Source organism: Amblyraja radiata, chromosome 1 (assembly GCF_010909765.2).
Source record: "Amblyraja radiata isolate CabotCenter1 chromosome 1, sAmbRad1.1.pri, whole genome shotgun sequence".
In the NCBI taxonomy this organism is placed as follows: domain Eukaryota; kingdom Metazoa; phylum Chordata; class Chondrichthyes; order Rajiformes; family Rajidae; genus Amblyraja; species Amblyraja radiata.
The window spans coordinates 19,290,481-19,316,152 of record NC_045956.1 but is presented as its reverse complement, the minus strand read 5'-3'; the positions used below and the strand labels follow the sequence as shown (position 1 = coordinate 19,316,152).

The window sequence follows — 25,672 nt, the reverse complement described above, 5'->3', positions numbered from 1 at the left end:
GATTCAATTTAAGAGGTTTTATGTTCTGCTAATGATGTAGAAATAATGGGCATGATAAATCGAAGAGCTGAATGAGCAACGTTTTTTTACTTTTCTCCTGGCATTACTTCATTTAATGTATAAGAACATATTTTGCCTTGCATTTTACTGCACATGCTGGTGGAGTAGTATCATGACAAATAGTTTTGCACAGATTAGGGTTACAAAATGCTATCTCAGTATGACTAACAGCAACATGAACCCACTTTTAGTATAGCTTGGTTGTAGTTTGCAGGACAGCTGAGCTTGTGTCTCAGATTCAACTGACATTTGAATTGGGGTGGGAAAATGTAGGGAAATAAATTGTTGGGGTGTAACAAAATAACTAGAGGAAGTAACTTTTTTCTGACCACTCAAAAGTTCTGCTTCACAGAAATATCGAAATTAGACGAAACACCCCTAATGTCTTGATGAATATTTATCTCACCCAACACAGATTTTCTGGTTATTATCACATTGGGTTTTGAGGTTTCACTGTGCCCAGAATAGGTGCCACACAAAATAAATGAAATATCTTATTGGTTACGGTTTCCTTGGGTTGTAAATTGCACTATATGATTGTAATTTCTTTTTGTTTTTTCCTCAAAAAAAATGGGACCAATTGGATGCATTACTTAGGGATGTATTGTCAGTATAAATCTGTTCTCGCTTTTATTTTTCTCTTGGTCTGTAGCAGCTTTCCTCAACTTCTGATAAATCACTTATTTCTATATTTGGCTTTTCTACACATATTCATGAAATGATTGATTCCCTTCTGATGTTCTTTTAAATTTCTCAACAGTAGGTTATACTTGTTGGTGTAGAGCTGTACAGAAGTTCAGCATGACATTCTACCATTTGAGGAATTATAAAGTAACTGGACTGTTCAATTTATTGTGCCACTATGTTGTATGGCATGGTTCGTTTGAACTGCACCTTTTAGATTTTGTGTCTGCATTGTGGACATGAAAGATTCTTCAATTTATTTGTCTTGTATGTCTTTGGAATGTCATTAATTATTTTTTTTTAAACTGTGGATTTTCAGGGAATGCTGATCAATAAAGACCATTAGATTTTGGGCTGTTGATTCATTCATGGCGTGTGACAAGACCAGCTTTTTTCCAATGTCTCTAATGGCCATTGAGAGGGAATAGCCATGATTTTGATCCACTAGGAACATGTGGCTCAAGTTATTCTTGTGTATGTGGTGGTAGGGAAGTAGTTCTCCAATTTTAGCTAAGTGACAATGAAGGAAGTGCAGATGATTTGACTCAAATGGTCTGCACTGAGCAGAAACTGGTCCATGTACCTATTGCTTTTTTAAAATTATGGGTGGAAGAGATCATAAATTTCAGAGAGTCAGCCTCAGAAGTTGGCAATGGGCACATGGGTCAACTCCGGCTGGGTTGAGGTTCCAGAGACCCGATCGCAGGAGGTAAATTTGATCGGCCACGGAAGTCCCGGTGATTGGCCTCCTCACCTGACCTGCATTTTCGGCGGGACTACCAGGGGGGGATTTCAAGTAAACTCTGTCCAGATTATAGGAGGTGCCAGACAACCATGTGGTGGTGAACCTGTATTTCATAAGTGAAATTATTTACTGCTTTAAATCTTTAACTTTGTTATTTTGAAGCTACATCAAAAACACATTTCATGCCACGTTTACCATTGGACTGTGGTAATTGGTAATTGTTCTCAACGTTGTGCACTGCAAAAGGACCCATGACATGCCTGGTAACTTCGCTGTTTTATTTAGCTGTTGCTTGGATTAAATCACATCACATGCTTCCACAAGGTGGAATGAAGGGAATGTGAGGATGGTATGGTCTCGACCAAAAGATCCTAAATGTTTTAGTGAATCTTTTTTTGAGAGATTAAAATGTCATTACTACCTCTGTTTATAATCATGAAATTGTGTTCTTTTTATAATCCCCAAATAATGCCAAGTGCAATACTATTTTCTTTTTTTTAAACTCCATGGGATGGGGATGGGGATGGGGGAGGGGGTGTGGGATTGAGTGACTTTGAAAATGCTCGGTCATATGGGTTTATGTGTCTCAACTGCTTCACTGATCTCTTCTTACATGTAGCAGTCAAATGTTGCCACAGAAATGTTTTTACTTCAGCTGATGCTATACAGCATTGCCTAAGATGATGCATGGTCGAGTGAACTTGGCACAAAGTAGGGTGATGGAATCCCTGGTGAATTTTGGAAATTGACATTTGACCTATCCAAGCTGCTGCAGATACAACCGTAATTGGTTCTTTTGTGCCGCAAGATGCCTTTGAAAGTCCCGTGCCTACTTCTAGAAATTGGCTGCATGAAAGCAATGGTTGGGCAAGGGAATATGGGATCGAGTAGGGATGGGAGAAATACCATAATGAAACCTCTGGAGACAAATTAAGATAACTATACTCTCTGACATGCATCAGTACTATTGAAGGTCAGCTAGAAACTGTATACATTTCTGATACAGGTGCACAACCTTTTATCCAAAAGCCTTGGGACCAGACACTTTTCGTAATTCGGAAATTTTTCGGCTTTCGGAATGGAAGATTTTTAGCGTAGATTTTAACGGCTGGCTCAGTGGTAGAGTGCTCGGCTCATATCCGCAAGGTCGCGAGTTTGCGCCTCGATCCCGGCAGTTACTCGATCGCGAGTTTGAGTCTTCAATGTAGTTTTTTATTGCAGAATAGGAGAGAATAGGGAGGGTTAGGCTGGGATCATTCTCTGCGAGATGATCTTAGTGCGGGAGACAAGTGTAGGAGAGGTGTACTGACTGTGTGGGCAGAACTTTGGAAGTGATTGCCCACCATTCTCAAAAGCCGCTGTGTCTCCCTGTCCCTGGGATAGCAGGGGGCGATCAAACAGCACAATACCCCCCTCCCCCTCCAACTCCAGAGGAACCCGCTCCCCGATGGGCCGCTACGGCGACAAGTGGCAGTTCGCCCACAGCCCGAGCTGCGCCACCCCAAGAACAAGACGTACCTTGCACACCATCAGCTTCTGCCTCTACGGGGAGCGTGTTCCTCTGGAGTTGGAGCGGGGCTGGGCTGGAGTTGCTGATCTGGGATCTCCGTGCTTGCAGTGGGCCTGGGGATCGGTGTCCCGATGAGGGGGCGCAGCTCGGGCTGTGGGCGAACTGCCACTTGTCGCCGTAGCGGCCCATCGGGGAGCGGCTTCTGGTGGTCCTGACGTCTTTCCTGTCCAGGGGGGTGGCCGGAGACGTCAGGACCAACAGGAACCCGCTCCCCGATGGGCCGCTACAGCGACAAGTGGCAGTTCGCCCACAGCCCGAGCTGCACCCCCTCATCCGCAACCGGGTTCCTCTGGAGTTGGAAAGGGGCTGGGCTACATTTGCTGCTGGCTGTGAGTCTCTGGGATCTCTGTGCTTGCAGTCGGTGTCCCGTTGGTCCTGATGTCTCCGGCCACCCCCCTGGACAGGAGCTGACAGGACGTCTCAGCTCCTGTACAGGGGGGTGGCCGGAGACATCACAGCCCGAGCTGCGCCCCCTCATCCGCAACCCCAAGAACAAGACGTACCTTGCACACCATCAGCTTCTGTCCCGACGGGGAGCGTGTTCCTCTGGAGTTGGAACGGGGCTGGGCTGCTGCTGGCTATGGGTCTCTGGGATCTCCGTGCTTGCAGTGGGCCTGGGGGTCGGTGTCCCGTTGGTCCTGACGTCTCCGGTGACTGGCACTGACCTGCTGGCATCGCCGACGTGAAGACAGTGCAAAGCCCCTGCGCCGGTGCAATGGGCAGGGAGCTGGAGAGGGGAGGGAAGGGGTCACACACATGGCCGGGAAGTAGGTAGGGTGAAACTGAAGGGAGCGACAATCTGCTGCTGCCTGCCCGCTGAGATAAAAAGTTCCCACGCAAGACTCACGATACACTGTGTATCGTAAGTCTACCGTGGGAACTTTTTAACTCAGCGGGCAGGCAGCAGCAGATTGTCAATTATTAACCCTCCCGCGCAATATACCCTCACCTTCTCTTTTATGAATGGGGATTTAGTTCCCCTTTCTTCGAGGACTGACCGGAGGTTCCGCTGTCACCTCTGCGGGCCGCCCTCGGTGAACGTCTTCAAGGACCTTTCTTCAAGGACCAAAAAAATGTCAGCTATTCGGAGCTTTTCGTTATTTGGAATTTCGGATAAAAGGTTGTGCACCTGTAGCAATTTTTCTTGTTTGCTCTTTGCTTTTATCTTTTGTTTGTTGCTTTTTTTTTGATAAGAAACAAGTCACGGGGCAAGAAAATTAATCAACAATGGCATTTAGAATGGAGGTGAGTTGCCGGGAAGTTGATGGTGACAGTTAAGTTTCCTGCAATTCCCGAGACCAGCTTTGCTCTTCACTTCATCCAAATCCCAACACCCCACGCCATATCCACATATTCTACCATAGTGTAAATCATGTTTTTCTTCCCCTATGTGTTTGTATTCGCTTCCTGTCATCTATTTTCTTTTAGAAACAAAAACTGCTGAGTGCGTCTAACTGTAATTAGACCCTCTTGAAGCAGAGGACTTTGTATTATAAACTTAGAAGTTGAAGACCCTTGTATGTTTCAGTCACTCTTTATTCTCAAATTCCAGCAGCTTTAAGACTAGCCTAGCTAACCTTGTAAGACAATCTGCCTGTTCCAGATATGAGTTATTCTTAGGCAGACACAAATGCTGGGGTAATTCAGCGGGATAGGCAGCATCTCTGGAGAGAAGGAATGGGTGACGTTTTGGGTCGAGATCCTTCAACCTTTCTATCAGTTATTCTTGTGTGATCTGCACAAAATTCCTCTTGCCTCTGACCTCATTTGACCTGAACAGGCACTGGATGATAACTCGTGCATGGACAACCAGTATGAGAGTATAAAGTTTGTTTAGCAATAAGAGGGCAGATAGTTTGGGTGGAAGTAATTAAGCTGCTTCCCAAACAAAGGAAGAGTGAGAGTGTATGCATGGATGGGGAGTTGAAATCACAATCTAGGCTCGATACACAGATTTACATGTGCAGATTGATTGGAGCGGCTGGCTCTCGGGAGAAATGTTACACTTCTGTGCCAACATTACTTTGCAGCACAGTTTAATTTTAAGCATGTACAAGTGTACTGAAATGTTTGACAGGTGAAAGAAGAGTAGACATGAACACATTTCTTTCATCTCCGCAACATCGCCAAACTCAGACCCTCTCTCACACCTCCCGCTGCTGAAAGACTCATCCATGCCTTCATCTCCTCCCGACTGGACTATTGCAACTCACTTCTCCTTGGCATCAGCTCCACCTACATCAACCGACTCCAACTGGTCCAGCCGCCCGACTCATCACCCACACCAAATCCTGGCATCACATCACTCCAGTCTTCAAACAACTTCACTGGCTTCCCATCTCCCACCGGATCACCTACAAAATCCTGATCCTCACCTACAAAGCCCTCCACCATCTGGCCCCCCCATATCTCACTGACCTCCTCTCCCCCTACCAACCCTCACGGTCCCTCAGATCCACATCAGCCGGTCTCCTCTCCATCCACAAGTCCAACCTCCGCAGTTTTGGGGACAGAGCCTTCTCCAGAGCAGCTCCCAGGCTCTGGAACTCCCTCCCCCAACTGATCCGCAATTCCGTGTCCCTCACCATCTTCCAGTCCCGCCTCAAGACCCATCTCTTCACGTCTGCCTATCCTTAGCCCCACGTCCCCCTCCCTTTTCATCTGTGCATTAATTGCCTCATATTGTGTTTTGAATTGTATTCTGTCTTTACTTTGTGTGCTAGTCATGTCTCTACTATTTATTTCATTCCCCTTACATGTTTTTCCTCTACCTGCTAAATTTTTGTAAGGTGTCCTTGAGACTCTTGAAAGGCGCCCATAAATAAAATTTATTATTATTATTTTATTCTAAATACGTTTCCTTCCCCATATGTATTTTATATGCTTGCATATCATGTTTTTCAATGTTGTGAAGCCAATGCCTGATGTGTATTAAAATCTCTATCATTTGACATCCTGCATGTTTGATCATCTGTAAGAAAATATTTGAGAGGCCAAATGGCTTCTACATTTGGTTTTTCGTCTATTTGAAAATCTAGTTCAATCCACCTTTCAGTGCTGTAAAGATGTGTCAATAGGAAGTTTTATGCGTGAATCTGAAGTTAGAGTTGAACCCATTAAGTACTTTCTATGGCAACGTAACACAAACACATGAAACTCTCAGCAGATCGGGCAATATCTGTAGAAAGATAAACTGTTAATGTTTCAGGTTACACAAAATTGCTGGGGAAACTCAGCGGGTGCAGCAGCATCTATGGAGCGAAGGAAATAGGCGACGTTTCGGGCCGAAACCCTTCAATGTTTCAGGTTGAAGACCATTTGTCAAAATTGGGAAAGTAAGAAAATAAGTTAGTTGAAGTTGCAAATTGAATGGCAGAGGTAGGAATAGGACAAAGGTAATACATTTAACTTGAGGCCGGGGTTGATATGGTAAAATAATCTGTGATAAAGCCATCTGGTTGATGAATGAAGGCAGTGGGGAAAACAAAGGGGCACATAAGAGCTGCAATACGAGTTTACAGTTTTAGGAAATGCCCAACAGATCATCAGAGGTTATCATCAGAAATAGAAAAACAAAATTATTATTACAGTTCAGTTGTTTAAGAAAGAACTGCAGATGCTAGAAAAATCAAAGGTAGACAAAAATGCTGGAGAAACTCAGCGGGTGAGGCAGCATCTATGGAGCGAAGGAATAGGTGATGTTTCGGCTCAAGACCCTTCAGTTATTACAGTTCGATCTGTCTATGTTGGTTCTCCATCCCATGCCTGCTCAGATCTGCTTGGTTCTTGCGAGACCTTATTGGAGCCAGCGGAACAGCACGTCATCTTCGGTTGGGGAACTTGGAGCATTTCAGACTCACCTTGACATTCAAATATTTTAAGTAGCTCATTTTCTCTGTCTCAAAACTAATCAGTTCAGCTGAAAATTAGCCATCTGCAATTACCTTTTTCCCCCTCCGCAGCAAGTTCCCAAAGCCATGTTTTCCTCCCTTCATGAAACCCTTATTGGAATGTTGGTTGAGGGTGGTGATGGTTGTGTGGCTTTCTGTATTTACCTTTTCAGTTTTGTATTTGCCATTTATAAAGCAAAAAACAGTGCTGGAGGAACTCAGCGGAACAGGCAGCATCCGGAGAGGGAAGTGGACAGATGATGTTTTGGGTTGGAAGAAGGGTTCCATCCCAAAACATTGCCTGTCTCTTTCTCTCCACAGTTATTGCCTAACTTCTGGTTCCTCCAATTCTTTGCTTTTTGCTTAAGAATCCAACATCTTATGTCTTAATTTGTAGAGGCCTCTTGCTGATGGATTCTTCAAACTCCTTGTTTGCATTTGTTTTGGTGCATTTGTCATGATTGTACATTCTTGTGCTCTTTATCATTCTTGAAATGGTAAATCTGATGGTTAAATATAGGCTTCAGAGAGCGATTTCAATTGTTTTCCTAGAATATGAGAAGCCAAGATCGTATGGCCTCGCAACTTGTGGATTTATTTGGAGCCCATGCAATTGCACAGTCCCTGGGGGCTGGGCTGTGAAGATGGTGGCATGTGGTGGGAATAGTCTGGCATTGTATAAAACTGGCAAGATTCGCAATATATTGTGAATCCATTGAATGCTTTTCTTGCCTTGTCTTTTGCTCTTGTTTGTCAATATTTCTTTGGTTATATATTTTCTTCAAATATTGATGGTCAAAATTGGAAATAATTCAGTATAACATGATAACTGACCATGGGGGAGGGGGGTGTATTGTCCGTTGTTGTCGATTATTCACTATAACTGGGTAAGGAGTTATCGTTGTGTAAATAGTAGAAACAAACAACTATGGTTGCTGGTTAATACACAAAAGGACACAGAGCTGAGGTAACTCGGCGGGTCTGGCAGCATCTCTGGAGGACATGGATAGGTGACGTCTCAGGTCCAGACCTTTCTTCTGGCTACCTGTCTGGAACTGGACCCGGGATCCAGGTGAGTTGATGGCCGGAGAAGAGACGAGGGTCCGTGCAGTCATTGGTCATGGCCCGTGGGTGACCGGAGTGCAGGTAAGCGGTGGCGGCAGCAGGGACTGCGGTGACTGCAGCGGCAGGGTTGGCCGGAGAGGCAGCACGGGCCAGGATGGTGTTGGCAGTCAGCCTGGCAGTGAAGCTCAGTAGCTCAGCCCAGAGAGACAAAATCCATTATAAAGAGGTCTGTTAAAAGCTAGGGTTTGCTGTATTTATATTTAGATTAATGGCCTACTAGGCACTGAGGAATTTTGCACATTTATTTACATTTGTCAGTTTGATCCAAAACATTGTCACGAATGATTACTTGAGAAAGACCTTGAATGTATTTCAATTGCTTTAATTCCATCTTGTGTTCATAATTTGTATGTTAAATAACTTATTTTTGCAGTGTTTGTTGCAACATGTTTAAGCCTTTCACTGGGAACATTTATCCATTGCCAAACCCATTAAACCGCAAATGTGACCTGTGATACTTGCATAGTTTTGTGTTCAACAGTTGTCTACTGATTTGAGCTGTGCTTGGGTGTGGAGCATCATGTGTTTGCTTATAGGTTCAATAGACGACTTTGCACAGTGGGGGCAGTTGAAAGCATGAGTGTTGATTTATGAGCCGACTTACTGTATTTGTTTTGTTATAGTTTTGAGTTTCAAAGAGTACAATTAAAAATACACATACCATATGGAAAGAAACAAGGACATTTTATTTTTAGATGAAATTAAGAGTGGTAGATGAAACTATTGCAAGACGGGGACTGACAAAATACTGCTGTTAAGCCATGAGCTTTGACATTCTTAACAACTCGTGACACTTGAATGTGGTGACTAACTATGTACATGTATTTGTAATCAGGAAATCTTTATAATCAGAAGAAGGGTCTTGACCTGAAACGTCACCATTCCTTCTCTCCAGAGACGCTGCCTGTTGCACTGAGTGTAACAGTTAAAAGCCATTATGCTGCATCTTTGTTATGTGTTGATAATAGCAGAGCTGTTGGCTAAGCTACATTGAAGGAAAGAGCGAAACTGAGCCAAAATAGCAGATGACTGACTATTTCTGCTAGCGCCAGCAAGATTCCATTACCAGATGCATCTTTTTGCCCCTTCAGCTTTTGCAACTCCCTTGTCTACTCTTCTTTTGCCATCAATCGCACCATATCATAAGCTGGAAGATATATAGGTGACGTCCTTAAGGAATGAAGCAAGAGAAGAGAAGAAAAAGAAGAGAAGAGATTGCTATTGCTGCAGCTCTGGCTAAGACTTTGCTGACCATAAATTAGATACCAGGTGACTGGGGGAAGGCAAATATGCTTCACCCTCTTCTCTTTACCCCTCCACCCCCCCCCCCCCCCCCCCTCCTTCCAGGAGGGCAATGGGGAAACAGCTGGGCAATTGCAGACCTGTGTACCTAATATTGGTTATTGAACAAAGATTGAGGCATACAATTAAGGATTACTTGGTAATGCAGGGACTAATCAAAGATTTGCCTTGTCAAGGGCAGTTCTTCTCTGGCCAATCTGGAGTTTTTGTGGTAACAAAGTGTAATGATGAGGGCAATGCAGTGGAAGTGGCTACAAATATCTCGGGGCCCATGGGACCCAGGGTAAGTTAACTAATCTCTATAATACTAAAACACTTCCTATTTTTGTGTTTGTGCCGACGATGTGTCAATCTGCTTTTCCTATCTTCTTCCAAATGCTCGGCCACAGACTTCCCATTTTCACATATCCTACTCACATTTTTCCTGTTGTGGCTATAAACATCTTCCCGTCGCATTGCCACCTATATTTCCGATGATATTAATCCTTTAAATTTTAAAAACAGCCCGGAAACTCACCCATTTCGGGGAAAAACCCCCCAGAGTTTCGTCACAATGCACTCGCAAGGCAGAACGGGACACTCCACCGCTCGCGATGAACAAGGAGTGGTGGTGGCGGCTCCTGACCACCTGGTGGCGAGTAGGGGGCCGTGGGCCCTGGCTGGAACCAAGCCTGGTGCTCAAGCTGGAGTAGGAGTTGAGCCCGGGAGACTGGGGCCGAGAAAGAAGCCGCCACTGGAACCAAGGGCGAGCCTGGGTCCGGAGTCGGGGACAAGCCCGGAGATGAAGTTGGGGCTTGCACTGGAGCCCAGGAGGTGGCTGACGGATGGAGTCTACAGCCAGGGCTAGGTCGAGTACGAGAGCTAGGTCGAGTACGAGGACCAGGCCGAGTTCCAGGCCCTGATCTACGCCCAGGGTAGGTCCAGGGGCAGGGAATGGGAGTGAAATGATGAGGGAAATGGGGAGGAGGGGTGTGGGGTGGTAGAGGAAGATGGTGGGGGAGGGGGGTGTGGAGGAGGGAGATGGCCCCTCCCTATCCATCCTCCCTTCCCCTCCCCCCTCCCTCCCTCTCTGCGCCCCCTCCCTCCCTCCCTCTCTGCGCCCCCTCCCTCCCTCCCTCTCTGCGCCCCCTCCCTCCCTCTCTGCGCCCCCTCCCTCCCTCTCTGCGCCCCCTCCCTCCCTCTCTGCGCCCCCCCTCCCTCCCTCCCTCCCTCCCTCTCTGTGCCCCCCCTCCCTCCCTCCCTCCCTCTCTGCGCCCCCCCTCCCTCCCTCCCTCCCTCTCTGCGCCCCCCCTCCCTCCCTCCCTCCCTCCCTGCGCCCCCCTCCCTCCCTCCCTCCCTCTCCGCGCCCACCTCCCTCCCTCCCTCTCTGCGCCTCCCTCCCTCCCTCTCTGCGCCTCCCTCCCTCCCTCTCTGCGCCTCCCTCCCTCCCTCTCTGCGCCTCCCTCCCTCCCTCCCTCCCTCCCTCTCTGCGCCCCCCTCCCTCCCTCCCTCCCTCCCTCCCTCTCTGCGCCTCCCTCCCTCCCTCCCTCCCTCCCTCTCTGCGCCTCCATCCCTCCCTCCCTCTCTGCGCCCCCCCCTCCCTCTCTGCGCCCCCCTCCCTCCCTCCCTCCCTCCCTCCCTCCCTCCCTCCCTCCCTCCCTCCCTCCCTCCCTCCCTCCCTCCCTCCCTCCCTCCCTCCCTCCCTCCCTCCCCCCCTCCCTCCCTCCCTCCCTCCCTCTCTGCGCCTCCCTCCCTCCCTCCCTCTCTGCGCCCCCCTCCCTCCCTCCCTCTCTGCGCCTCCATCCCTCCCTCCCTCTCTGCGCCCCCCCCCCTCCCTCCCTCTCTGCGCCTCCCCCCCTCCCTCCCTCCCTCTCTGCGCCTCCCTCCCTCCCTCCCTCCCTCCCTCCCTCTCTGCGCCTCCATCCCTCCCTCCCTCTCTGCGCCCCCCCCTCCCTCCCTCTCTGCGCCTCCCCCCCTCCCTCCCTCCCTCTCTGCGCCTCCCCCCCCCCCCCCTGCCCCCCCCCCCCCCCGCGCCCCCCCTCCCCCCCCTGCGCCCCCCCTCCCCTCCCCTCCCCCTGCGCCCCCCTCCCCCCCCTCCCTGCGTCCCCCTCCCCCCCCTGCGCCCCCCTCCCTCCCCCCCCTGCGCTCCCCCCCTGCGCCCCCCTCCCTCCCCCCCTCTCTGCGCCCCCTCCCTCCCTCCCTCTCTGCGCCCCCTCCCTCCCTCCCTCTCTGCGCCCCCTCCCTCCCTCTCTGCGCCTCCCCCTCCCTCCCTCCCTCTCCCCGCACCCCCCCCTCCCTGCTGGGGGATGAGGAGAAATGAGCAGCGCCTGCGCAATTGGGGGCTATGCGCGAGTGGTGCAATATTGCATTGGGGGAATGGGTGAGTCTTGGTTTGGGGGAGCAGGCACAACGGGTCTTCCCTTGGTCTAGTTAGATCTAAAATTGGTTTAATAATAATATTAATAAATTTTATTTAATGGGCGCCTTTCAGACATCTCAAGGACACCTTACATAGTAATCGGAACATATAATCGGAATATAACAAGTAATAAAGACATCACAGAGACACAAATTAAAAACAGAATTCAATCCAAAAACAGAAAATCAAAAACACAGTGTGAAGAGAGAGCAGCGGCAGCCAAAGCGTGCCAGCGTCCACTCTCTCTTCACGGCAGCCATCTTGGACACAGACCTACAGGACTACAATTAGACAAAAAAAATCATCCCCCCACAGTGGATAGCACTGTGGAGGAAGGCACAATGTCCAGTCCCCAACCCCATGTTCACCCCAAAGTCAGGCCTATTGAGGCCACCGCAATTGCCTCTACGGAGGCCCGATGTCCCTGGCCGTTCTCACCGGGTGGTCTTGCCCCGGCGTCGGGAGAGTCCTTTCGGCGGCTGGGCCACCTGGAACGACCGCTTCCTGGCTGGATCCCGCAGCTGCCAAAGCCGACAAGGCCGCGCCGATTTGGAGCTCCCAGGCTCCCGATGAAAAAGTCGGCGCCGCCTCTCCGCACTGCCGCCTCTCCGCACTGCAGCCTCTCCGCACTGCAGCCTCTCCGCACGCCGCCTCTCCGCTCCGCAGACCCGCAGCCCGGAGATGTTGCTCTCGGCGGTCCAGCTCGCCAGAGCTCCAGCGCGTCGCTCCAGCGAGGCGACCCAGGCAAGGCATCGCCCGCTCCACTCCGATCCGCTCCAATGCTGTGCCGCCGCCGAGGCCGAGGTGCTGGGCGGTCCCCGCCAGGAAACAGCGCTCCAAGCCCGCAGGTAGGCCACGAGGACGGGTCAACGGGCAGCCCGGAGAAAAGGCTGCCACACCGACCAGATAGGGACCTAGAAATAAAGTTTACACCTACCCCCCACATTAAAAAGACCATATCCCCTACAAACAAAAAACAGGGCTCACGAAAAATTATTTAAAAAAACGGATTTGGTTTAGTGGGTGGAGATGGAATGTGGTGGTACAGGAGTATGTTTGTGGTTGGATGCCTGTGACTAGCGGTGTTTCAAAGGGATTAAGCTTGTAGTTTTTCTGTTTGTAGTAAGTGAATAACTTGGATGTGGCTGTATGAGGCATGATTAGTGGGTTTGTGGATGGCACAGTTTGGTGCAGCTGTTCACAGAGTGGAAGATAATCTTGGGCTTTAAGGTGATCCTTTTTTAGGGTCATCCTAGTTTTGGTCTTCGAGCTGGAGTGTGTGAATGGCTTTCCCAAATGCTTGTTTGGAGGCCAAATTCCAATTTGTTAAATTATGGACTGATGCAAAAGATCCTTACAGCTGTGTACCTAACTTCATCATCCATAGTGCTTGTGATTATTTCGCTATGAGAGCTAGAATGAGAAGATTTACTTGTGCATAGCAGATGTATCTGGAAACTGGCTGAAGTACAGAAACTACAGATGCCTATGGTGAACAGGAAAGACATGCATTGTGTTCAATTTTCAAGCTATCATAAGGTTGTTTTTAGTCGTATTTGCTTATAAAAGCGCGATTCCCGTGACTATAATCGATTTTAGCAGTTTCATGCATGTTGAACTGCAGATTTTACTTTGAACATCTTTCATACATTTGTATTCTGTGTGACCTGCTGAGATCACAAGTTGCTAGGAGCTGTCAGATGACAGCCACTCACATGACAGCAGTTGGAGACTATTGCAGCCAATGTTTGAACAACCTTGCAGAGTCAGTTCGTAAAACCTTGTGTCTGGAGGAGCTGCACAAGGTTTTATCATGTGAAGCTGTGATAAGCTATTAACTCATGATACAACAGTGTGATGCTTTGATTTAACTAATGAAATGCTTGGTTAAAAATGTGACATGCTTTCTTTCTATGGTAATCAGCAACAATACAAATTGTAGTTGCAGCTTTTGAATTTTTATTAAGGTAACAGATTCTGCATTTCAAAAAAAGTATTGCTAAAACCACAAGTTTCCTGAGCTGAAACGTGGCTTTTTTGGAGAACATGCTTCATTTTATCAGACAGAAATTATGATTTTGGGGTTGGAATGCAATTCAAAATTTGAAAATAAAAATTGCAGAGACTAGAAATTTCAAATTAAATGGGATCAGAAATTCTCAGCAAATCGGGCAGCATCTGTGGAACCAACATTTTAGGATTGTATTCCATTTAGAGGTCTGTTTGAGTCTGCATCCTTGGGGTTCACAATGAGGAGAGACAACCTCATTCAGCCAAGTAAGATCCCAAGGGGGCTTCATAGGGTAGATGTGGGGGTGTTTTAAATGGGGTGGGGGTGGAGGGGGGGTGGAAGGCATACACAAGGTGACTAAAGATACAAAGTAAGGGGCTCATTTTATTAAAACTGAGGTTAGTAGAGATCTCATGTCTGCAGGTAGTGAATCTTTGGGACACGACTTCCCAAACGTACTGGAGACAAGATCATTTAAGATATGGAGACCAGAAATTTGTTTTAAAAAAACTATGAAGATAGGGAAATTGAGGATTATAGAGAATGGGTACAGAAGAGGCGGTGAGGGCAGCATAGATCATGATCCTATTAAATAGCAGAGCAGACTTGAGGGGGCTGGTGGCTTAAGGCCCTGTCCCGCTTTCCCGAGTTACTCACGAACACCTGAGTTTTCCCCTTGATTCGAACTCTGGGAATGTTCCTAGCGAGTCCATGGATGTTTCATAGCGGCTCGTAATGCCAGCCGTAGGAACTCGGGGCAGCAGGTAAGTCAGGACGCTTTTTCAGCACGTTGAAAAATGTTCACGAGTTAAAATAGCCCCGAGTACCTACGACCGGCTATTACCGTAATTCTCCGAGTTCGAATCAAGGGGAAAACTCGGGAGAGTTCGTGAGTAACTCGGGAAAGTGGGACAGGGGCTTTACTCCGGCTCCTCTTTACTTGTGCCCGAGTCAGAATTTGATATTTGCTTCTTAGAACTGGGGAAAAAAAGGTGTGTCTTTATCGATGAATTTTTACTCCTTGTGAAAATGTAAATACATTATATATTTTTAAATTAACTCTTAAGGAGGAAGAGAGGACGTTCCATAATTTAAACCTGAGCAGTTGAGGATGGAGCAATCATATTTGCTATTTATCATGAGGCCAGGGTGTTGGGGCTGGAGGGAATTCTAGAGATTTGGGTAATGGGTGGGTTAGGTCATGAAGCATTTAGGAAAGGGGGGGACCCAAGCTGCAGAGTCAGACATGGGTAGCAATAATTTTAATAACCTCAGTTTCATGAAAAGTGGGATGAGAGTATGGAATAGCTTGAACTGGAGACAACAGAGGCATGGAAGCGGATGAAGCAGTTTGGCTGATGTTAATTAAACATGCCTTGTCTATTGATGTAAGGCTATTGTTCTTTAGAAGGATATGGGCCAAATGCAGGCAGGTGGAACTGGTGTAGATATGGTGTAGACCAGTGAAGAAGGCAATTTGGTTGGTGTGGGCAAGTTGGCCCGAAGGGCCTGTTTCTATGCTGTGTGGCTCTATGGCTCTATATATGGATGAGATGAACATTTGGGCTCCAACATAACAACTAAGTGGTCATGAATGCTGTTTTTTTTTTGTGTGGGTAATCTGCCTACTGTAGTCAGTAAAGATTTTACAAAAGGGTAATTTGTGTGTTTGTTGTAAATTTTGCCTTATCTCTGCCTCTCCTAATTTTATAAATCTCAAGTGTCAGCTCACAGTTTCCTCCATTGAATCTGAATAAACCTGATCTCTCCAATTTTTCCTTCTAAGATTAGCCTGGTATAAAACATCCTGGTGAATCCCTTCGGCACTCTTCCTTCCAATAGTGCGCAACCAGAATTCTACACCGTTAACCATGTTTTGTACAACTGCAACATGGCATTTGGGTGGCACAGCCTTAGAGTTGCTGCCTCACATTTGATCCCGATTTATGGGGGCAGTTGTGCGAAGTTTGTACATTCTCCCTGTGACCACATGGGTTTTCTCCAAGTGCACTGGTTCATCCCATATTTCAAAGATGTGCAGGTGTGTAGGTTAATAGGATTCTCTAAGTTGTCCCTACTGTGAAAGATGGAACTAGTGTAGGGTGATTGTGGTCGGCATGGACTTGGTGAGCCGAAGGGCCTGTTTCTACACTGTATCTCTAAACTAAACATTGCCATTCCTGTACTCAATGTCTTGACCTCATTGGCAGTTACTCGAATCCAGTATGACTGTCCTCTCCATAGGGTCATCTACTTGTGGGTCTGCAGATGTTTGTAGAGGCCGATCCGCGATCCACACACCTTGGTGCAACGTGGGCAATTGAGACTGGTGGTGGTTGGTAGTCGTCGAGCCCTCATCTCTCTCTCCTTACGGCGCTGTCGCTTTGTCTCTGCAACACCAGGGCTCTCACTTAACTTTTTTTCGCTGTTGCCAGCCAGGCAACCTAGGCACCTTTTTAGGTTGCCAAATGACAGTTTAGGTGGTCATTTAAGACAGCTTGCATGACGCATGCGATAATTTGCTCGGACGAAGTGCGTAGTTTCCAGTCGGAATTATGCTCAATGAAGCATTCACGTATTATTTCTGCTTCAAATAAAGTCACATTCACCAATCAAGACATGACACATACCACAATGACATGCAGCAAAATCATGGCCTATTCCTTCACTCCATAGATGCTGCCTCACCCGCTGATTTTCTCCAGCTTTTTTGTCTACCATCCGTTCACACAAGTTCTGTTATCCCATTTTCCTCACCCGCTCCCTACACATTAGGGGCAATTTTACAGAGACAAGTTAACCTACAAAGCCGATGCGTCTTTGGGATGTGGGAGGAAACCCACACGCTTGCAGGGAGAATGTGCAAATTCAACACAGACAGTTCCCGAGGACAGGATTGAACACAGATCTCTGGCGTGTGAGGCAGCAAGTCTACCAGCTGTGCCACTATAGTTTGTTTTCCAACACACACAAAATTATATGTTGATAACTTTGGTTACTAAAAAAAATAAATAAACTATCCATTTTCAGTCTTAAATCTCTAAGTGACGCTATGTCCCCCTTTACAGCTACTGTATGTTTTAGTTAAGTTCAAGACTAAGGGGCAGTACATTGGCCATAAAGTTGCTGCATAAAAGTGCCAGAGACCCGGAATTGATCCTGAATATGGGTGCTGTCTGTATGGAGTTGGCTCCTTTTCCCTTTGCTCGCATGGGTTTTCTCTGGGTGCTCTTGTTTCCTTCCACATTCCGAAGGTGTGCAGGAACCTTTTTCAGACACAACCCAAAACGTAATATTTTCCTTTTGTCCAAAGATTCTGTCTGACCTGTTGAGTTACTCCAGCTTTTTGTGTCTTATCTTTAGTTTAAACCAGCATCTGCAGTTCCTTCCTACACACACACGACAATATACGATAGAACTTTATTAATCCCAGGAGGAAAATTGTGTGTGTATCTCACACACACACACGCGCTGTTTTGCTTTCTCGTTAATAACATTGTTTACAGAGTACTCTGTTTACATATTCTGTTGTGCTGCTGTAAGTAAGGATTACATTGTTCTAACTGGGACGTGAGAGAATAAAACACTCTTGACTTGCGTCGCTAATGTGGGATAGAACTAGTGTACGGGTAATCGGTGGTCGGCGTGGACTCAGTGGGCCGAAGGGCCTGTTTCCACACTGTATCTTTAAATTAAACTAAAAACATTAAAACCAGAGGGAGTCTAAAGAAGGGTCTCTACGCGAAACATCACCCAATTTCTTCTATCCAGAGATGATGGCTGCTCCATGGAGTTCCCACGCACAATTAAAGCATGGAATAGTCTTCACCCTGCCATAGTTACCCAACCAGACGCAACTAAATTTAAGGTAGCTCTTATTTCCCAAGAACCCTTATTTGCTTCAGTCCAAGTCAAGAGTTTTATTGTCATGTGTCCCAGATAGGACAATGAAATTCTTGCTTGCTGCAGCACAACAGAATATGTAAACATAATACAGAACAGGAGATAAAAGTTCAGTGTGTCTATATACCATAGACAATATATATATATATACACAATAAATAAACAGATAAAGTACAGGGTTTGGAGTTTGCTGATGGACCCTCCAACACCTCCAGTTTAAATTCCATTTGGAATATTTTTGGAGGACCAGGAAACCAAGAAGTAAGAGTTACTCCAGCTCCAGGGAGTGATTCTGCGTTGGTTTTCAGTGGTTGCAGCGAGGCGGTGACCGGACAGCAATGGCGGCCAGATCTCCCACAATGCAAAGGGAGGGAGAAAGTGCCCGGCGCCGACCAGTTGCCATGGCAGTGTATGTGCAGGGCGGCCGATAATGTGCTGGCCGTGGTTGTGCGCATGTGCAGGCCGTGGCAGTGCGCATGTGCAAGGCTGCCGGAGAGTGGAGACCTGGTGGCCCGGACACGGATGGCGGGTGGAGACGGAGAGAGAGAGATAGAGGGTGGCCCGCTCAGAGTTGAACGGCGGGTGTCCCGGGTGCTTGCCAAGTCGGGCAAAATGGCACCGCTTTTAGGTTGCCCGGCGGGACTTTAGATGGCCATTGGCACCTGGGTAACCGTTATTTTCGAGCCCTGCAATCCTTCCATTCAATTGAGTTCAAGCAGCACAGGGCAGACCAACAATTCACTTCACGCACAGTGCAGACTCACAGTTCAGTTCACTCATGGCGTAGACTAACAATTCTGGACTCAGCTCTTACTCACGGTCTTCCGGAGTGACTGGCTCATGTCCGGCCTCCGTTGCTTTATTCTTCTGGCCCCTGGAAGGGGCGTTACCTTCATCATGGTGACTGACAGATGAGAAGATCAATCTGCTGATCTCACGATTTTTTTAAACATTCATAACTTTTTTAATACTTCACCGATTGGAAAAATATCTCCGGGCAGTTGGAGGAGAGGAGGACGGTGAGTAAGATGGCGAAAAAATCATGGCGATATAGGGTAACTATTTTTCTAAAATTTATTTACAACGTAGACAGGAATTGTCAAGATGAGACTTTTAGTAATGATATAGATACAGATATAGATATAGATAATGGGAGGGGAATAAGGGGAAATGACCCGCTCCTGCGCAGTTGGGAGCTATGGGTGAGTGGTGAAATATTGCGTTGGGGGAACGGGTAAGTGGTGGAAATTTGCGTTAGGAACAGATTGCATTGGGAGACCACACCTCCCGATGAGGCTATGGGTTAGTGGTGGAATATTGCTTTGGGGGAACGGTTGCATTGGGGGACCAGCCCTCCCATGGGACAGGGACCCAACGGGTCCCACTTGGTCTAAAACCCTCATCTTGTTTGTTTGTGATTCTGCGTGAGAATCACAAACAAACCCGGAGACCCCGGAAGATCCCGGAACTACGCCAAAACGGTACACGATGGCGCTACAATTTTTGCACCACCTTACAATTGTCCTGTGGTGTATTTTCAACAAGTTTTGTTCAGATTGATGTCATATTTTACAAGTTATTCACATTTTTAACTTTACCAAATCCCAGTTTGAGAAAAGATTCTTCCATCTGCACTCTGGCAGTTACAGCTATGATGTCACAATGGGATCCAAATCCTTGCTGGCCCTCCCCGCAACAATGTTGCAATCCCAGAACACTAATGCGGCTTTTTCACGGGGGCGACTTGACGCAAGAGTTAACCAGAGTTCAACATCGTGGGAACCTCGTGCGATAACAGTACGGCATTCGTGGACCACCGTGGCGCTAACGGCAGGTCATCGTGTAACTTGGTCACTCGGGAGAAAATTCAAGAAAGTTTGAATTTCTCCAAGAGTGACTTGTACACTTGTGGTTGAGTATTGCAACATTATATGAACGTAGTGGCCAGTGCGATATCCGTGCGATATCCGTAATAACTCTTGCGGGTACCGTGGGAACTCCTGCGAACGGTGAACCCGGAAGCTGGACAGAGGGGACAGAAGGTGATTAAAAATTATCTTCAGTGGGATTGAATTTAAAAAATAAATAAAAATAAAGATTTACATCCGCATATGGACATCAACTTATTCATGAGTTATGTTAATGAGATTCAAGAAAATAACTATAATCTTTAAAAGGGACTTTAAAAGGGACTTTACTGAAAGGTTACGCATTTTTATGGTCCGTGAGATATTTTTCACATGTACTTCTTTGAGAGATACAGGTCGGAGTCCTCGGGTCCAGGGGTCCGGAACGCTACCAATCAATGTTGTGCAGAGACCCGTGTAAGGAGTGAACTGCACATGCTGGTTTAAACCGAAGACAGACACAAAAAGCTGGAGTAACTCAGCGAGTCAAGCAGCATCTCTGGAGAAAAAAAGCTGATGTTTCGGGACGAGACACATCTTCAGACTCAATTCCGATTAGGATGTCTGAAGAAGGGCTCCGATTCGAATCGTCACCTATTCTTTTTCTCCAGAGATGATGCCTGACCCGCTGACTTACTCCAGCTTTTTATGCTTTTCTTCCCAGATCTGACTTACCTGCTGAGTTACACCAACATTTTGTGTCCTTCTGTGCATATTAACTCAGCGAGTCAAGCAGCATCTCTGGAGAAAAAAAGCTGATGTTTCGGGACGAGACACATCTTCAGACTCAATTCCGATTAGGCTGTCTGAAGAAGGGTTCCGGTGTTGGGGGAGTCCAGAACCAGGGTCCCAGTTTTACAGTCTACCGTGGGAACTCTTTAACTCAGTAAAGTAAAGTAGCCTTTATTGTCATATCAGCGCACAGGCAGCAGTTGACTGTTGCTCTATTCAGTTTCCCAGGGGGTCGGGACGGGACTGGAGTTGGGAGAGAAAGGTGGGGGAGTCGAGGGAGAGGAGGGGGAGACAGATGGGGGTGTCTTCATTTACTGACGGCGGGTGTCTGTCACTGAAACAGGCAGGTGAGATTTCACATCCACCTTGTGTGTGCCTCTCTCTCTCTCTCCCTCCCTCTTACACAGGCTGAGAGACTCTGCCTCTGTGAGTGTACGTCTCTTTCTCCCCCTCTCCCACACACAGTAAGACCGAGGTACTGTGCTCAGTCCATCTGTGTCTCCCACATACACAGTAAAATATGTCTCCAAATGAGCCAATTCAACCAAGGGAGGATATATATAGTGTGTGAAAAAAAAAGTTACATCATTTGTGTCACGTGTAGTTCACGATGTTCATTCAAGATTTAACGGGAAAGCTCGGGAAACGGACAAGTTCACTCGCACAAATAGCAGAAATGCCGAGTACCGTGGGAACTCTTTATCTACTGCCGTTATATCGTGCGAGACTCGTGCTGGACCACGACCTCTTCACTCTGGTGACATCTTGCGTCAACTCGCCCCGTGAAAAGGCCGCTTAAGTCCTGCCAGGAGGTTTTTTAACTTTAAAAACAGGGAGGCTGAACAGGAGGGGACGAAGTGCTGGGGGAGGCAGGGGAAGTGCAATTAGATTATTTTTTAAAGTCCTGGCAGCAAGTGCAATTGGACACAGAATACTTTCGTAACTCAGCAGGTCAGGCTGTATCTCTGGACAGACTGACGTCAATACAAACCTTCTGACTCTCGCAGTTATCTTGACTGCACTTTCTCCCTCCCTGCATCTTTCAAAGATGCCATCACCTACTCTCAATTCTTCTGAGGCCTTCATTAGTGAACGTGGCCCTCACTCCCTCCCCAGACACAACAATGACACGGTTTCCTTGGTCCTCGTCTTTCACGCTACCAGCCTCCGCATGCAATTCATTATTCTCCAACATTTCCATCACCTCCAACTTGATCCCACCACTTATCACATCTTCACATCTACCTTCAGCGAAGACCGTTCCCTTTGCAGCTCGTTGGTTCACTCATCCATTCCCACACAATCCACCCCCTCTTCAAGCACTTTCTCCTGCAACTGCAGGAGATAACTTGTACCTCCTCCCTCAAATCCGCCCAGGGACCCTGACAGACCTTCCAGGTGAGACAGCGGTTCACATGCACCTCCTCTAACCTCATCTACTGCATCCAGCATTCCCGATGTGGGCTTCTGTACATTGGCAACACAAACTGTAAACTCTGTGACCGTTTTGCTGTACACTTACGCTCGGTCCACCAGGGGCTGCTGGATCTCCTGGTTGCTAACCACTTTAACTCCACTTCCCATTCCCATGCTGATCTTTCTGTGCTGGGCCTCCTCCATTGCCAGAGTGAGGCCACACACAAATTTGAGGAATGGTACCTCATATTTCGCTTGGATAGCTTACAACCCAGCGGTATGAAGGTAGAATTCTCCAATGTTAGATAACTACAAATGCCTCCTTCCTCGTTCTCCCACCGTTTTCGCCCCCCCCCCCCCTCCCCTTCTCCAGTTCTTCCCACCTCCTCCACTATAATCAGTCTGAAGAAGAGTCCCAACCCGAGACATCATCTATCCATTTTCTCCAGATGCTGCCTAGACCCACTGAGATATTCTATGTTTATCAACAACGTTGGTTTGGTGCTTATAAACTGGTTTCGAATTTATTATGTTATAGTAGCGTGTTTATTGGCTGGGTCTTCCAAGCTCACAAGGAAATCCTGTAAATATATCATCACTTCACTGTGATCATGCCAGTTGGCATATTTACTGAGGAACTTAATTGGGACTTGTGGCATTTCAGTCCTTTGAAGAATGAACATGTGCTTTAACAAAAACAAAGTATTTGAATTACTGAGAAGATCAGGTAACCTTCTGTGGTAGAGAAATAGTTAATATTTCAATCCAAAATTCTGACACCTGCAGTTTTGTTTTTAATTTGTCGGGAGCCTTGAAACCAGTACAGTAGTAAGTGCCTCAGCAATAATGAGTTGAATGAGGAAATTCTCAATGGGTAATGTAAAGATCAACATCTATACAAACAGATCATTTTTATTCTGCACTTGAAGATTTAATCTGATTATTGCAGAAAAATTGAGTATTATTTAAGGGAATGTGTCAGGATTAATAATTTGAGCCATTATATTTGTATGTTATGTATTAACAGTATTGGGCGAGCTCTGTGGCAGATTGTTTGAGCACATCAGGAAAAAGCAATGTTTAGCTGCAGATGACGGCTATTTCTAATACAGAGAAGTCCATACTTGTGCAGATTACTGACGTACTTCCAAACCCAAAACAAAATCTCTGCGTATACCAGGAGTAGAGTCAAGATGATAATGTGTAATTTGTATTTGTATATAGTTTTGTATCAGGATTTTGAAACTTTATCCAGTAGTGCCCTAAATTGCATTGTTCAATCTACATCTTAGGCAGTTCCTCGGCATCAATCTGAATATATCCAAATGAACATTGACAGCTAAGATATACAAATTTTCCCTCAATTTTTGGTCTCCAGCTGGTGGAAATGGTCTCTTGGTATCTACTCAGTCAGTCACCTTCTTCAGTGTAGTGATCTGCAATCCCCAATTTTGCATTAAAACCACATCAACAATGTGTGTAAGCGCAAATTGCATGATATTGGGGTAGCATTGGAAGGGAAAATCCAATCAATTTAGTCGCAAGTTATTTCTGCAGTGAAATATTTGGGAATTTTTGATAACTACTGTTGTTTTAGATGTTGGGTAAAATTGCAACAAAAGATTAAATTTTAAAAGCAATCCCAGAGAGATATCGTAAAGGTCCCATGAAATTGAAAATCAAGTAGCTGAAAGAAATGTTAGGCATTTTTTCCCAGACAATTTCAATATGCTGACACTATGTGTTCCACACTTGTGACCAGTGTAGAATAAATATTAATTCATTTTATTAGCCATTGATAATGTGATTTACTATAGTTTTGTATTGATAGCTTCTCGGGTATCGAACAAAAAAAAAGTTACATAATCTAGGTTAGAAACATAGAAACATAGAAAATAGGTGCAGGAGTAGGCCATTCGGCCCTTCGAGCCTGCACCGCCATTCAATATGATCATGGCTGATCATCCAACTCAGTATCCTTAGGGGCCTTCTCTCCATACCCCCTGATCCCTTTAACCACAAGGGCCACATCTAACTCCCTCTTAAATATAGCCAATGAACTGGCCTCAACTACCTTCTGTGGCAGAGAATTCCAGAGATTCACCACTCTCTGTGTGAAAAATGTTTTCCTCATCTCGGTCCTAAAAGATTTCCCCCTTATCCTTAAACTGTGACCCCTTGTTCTGGACTTCCCCAACATCGGGAACAATCTTCCTGCATCTGGCCTGTCCAACCCCTTAAGAATTTTGTACGTTTCAATAAGATCCCCCCCTTCAATCTTCTAAATTCTAGCGAGTACAAGCCGAGTACAAGGTTGTCTGTATTGATGATTTATCCAGTACATCTTGAAAAATATGTTTGCATCCACTGCATGTCAGTCTGAAGAAGAGTCTCGACCTGAAACTTCACCCATTTCTTCTCTCCAGAGACACTGCCTGTCCCGCTGAGTTACTCCAGCATTTTGTGTATTTCTTGGATTTAAACCAGCATCTGCAGTTCCTTCATACACATTACGTGTAATGTAGATTGGTTAGGGTTGACAAGATTTGTGTGCATGTGGCATAATAAGTCTACATGTAGAGAAACTTACCTGAGGAAAAATACAAGAAGTCGCTTAACTCTCCATGCAAGTCTCTGACTACTGCTCTCAGTAATCCTTGACATTCTCACCTCTTAGGAAGTGAGCCCAGGCAAGCATAAAACTAATTTGTACTATCCCTTAAAGGTATACTTGTATTCATAATTATATGAACTTGTTCAATTTATTTCCTGTGGGTAAGTTTCTTGCAATACATTTGCTTTTATTCATTCTGCCACATTTAATTTGTTCTGTTGAGCAAACAGTTTAACATTGCAGAAACGCATCAAAGACTACTCTAATTCATAATATCTTCCTTTTACAGCTGGAGACTTGTAGAGTTTCAACTTGACCAGATTCGACTGATTGTTTACCAGGATTGTGAAAGGAGAGGCAGACATGTTCTTTTTGATTCTAAAGCAGTGCGCAAAGTTGAAGGTGCCAAAGTGCAGGTAACTAACAATGGTTTGGAAAGATTTTGACTACATGAATGCACTGTTTAAAGATAAAGACATTTGGATGGGAGATATTCTTTGCAAAAGATATGATGGTTGTAGTATATCTCACCACGCTTGTGATAAGAGTATGGTATAATTGGCCTAATTTTATTGAAGAAAATAGTGAGTTCAAAAATATATCAGCAGTCTACTGTCATGTACTGGAATTATGTAACCCAATTTACAGTTTATAAATGATAATTGGGGAAAAATGGCAATGTAAATTTAGTTTATGCCCTTATCATAACATTAGCTCCCATGATCAAGCCTGATGTCAAAGAGCCACTGGGGCAGATGATTAAACGTTTGGTTAAACCGTGGTTTTAAGCAGTGTCCCAAAAGTAATAAAGAGGTGGAAAGATTTAGGTGGGGGGGACAGGGGAGAGGGGGAGACGGATGATAGTTTTAGCAAAGTCACTGGTGGTGGAGTGAATAGATCCCAAGGATCAATAGGCAGAAACTGAAAGCGTCCAGATTCTTTGAAATAGAATAGAATAGAATAGAATGCAATTTATTGTCATTCAAACCTAGGTTTGAACGAAATATCATTTCTACAGTTTTTTAGATTACAAAACAATCCAAGACCCACACTTAACACAGTTTACATAAACATCCATCACAGTGAGTCTCCAACATCTCCTCACTGTGATGGAAGGCAAAGTCTTTATCTCTTCCCTTTGTTCGAACTGGGGCTCCGATGTTAAAGCCCCCGGCGGGCGATGGTAAGTCCTGAGGCCGTTTAAGCCACGCCGGGTGATGTTAGGCCCCGGCTCCATGTCCTTAAACCCGCGATTCCAGCGGGAGAAGTCGCCGTTGCGGAGCTCGGAAAAGCGGTCTCCCACCAGGGACCTGCG

General features: G+C 46.2%; 1 protein-coding gene across 5 annotated transcripts in view; it reads left to right on the top strand.

Annotated features, from left to right (window-relative positions):
• The window catches only part of fnip2 (folliculin interacting protein 2), a 74,098-nt gene that overhangs the window by 5,741 nt on the left and 42,685 nt on the right, over positions 1–25,672 (top strand). For all 5 annotated transcript variants that reach the window (XM_033018339.1, XM_033018347.1, XM_033018331.1 and 2 more), the window contains exon 2: positions 24,647–24,773. In XM_033018339.1, the coding sequence (XP_032874230.1) occupies positions 24,647–24,773 (127 nt within the window). The remainder of the gene's footprint in view (positions 1–24,646; positions 24,774–25,672) is intronic.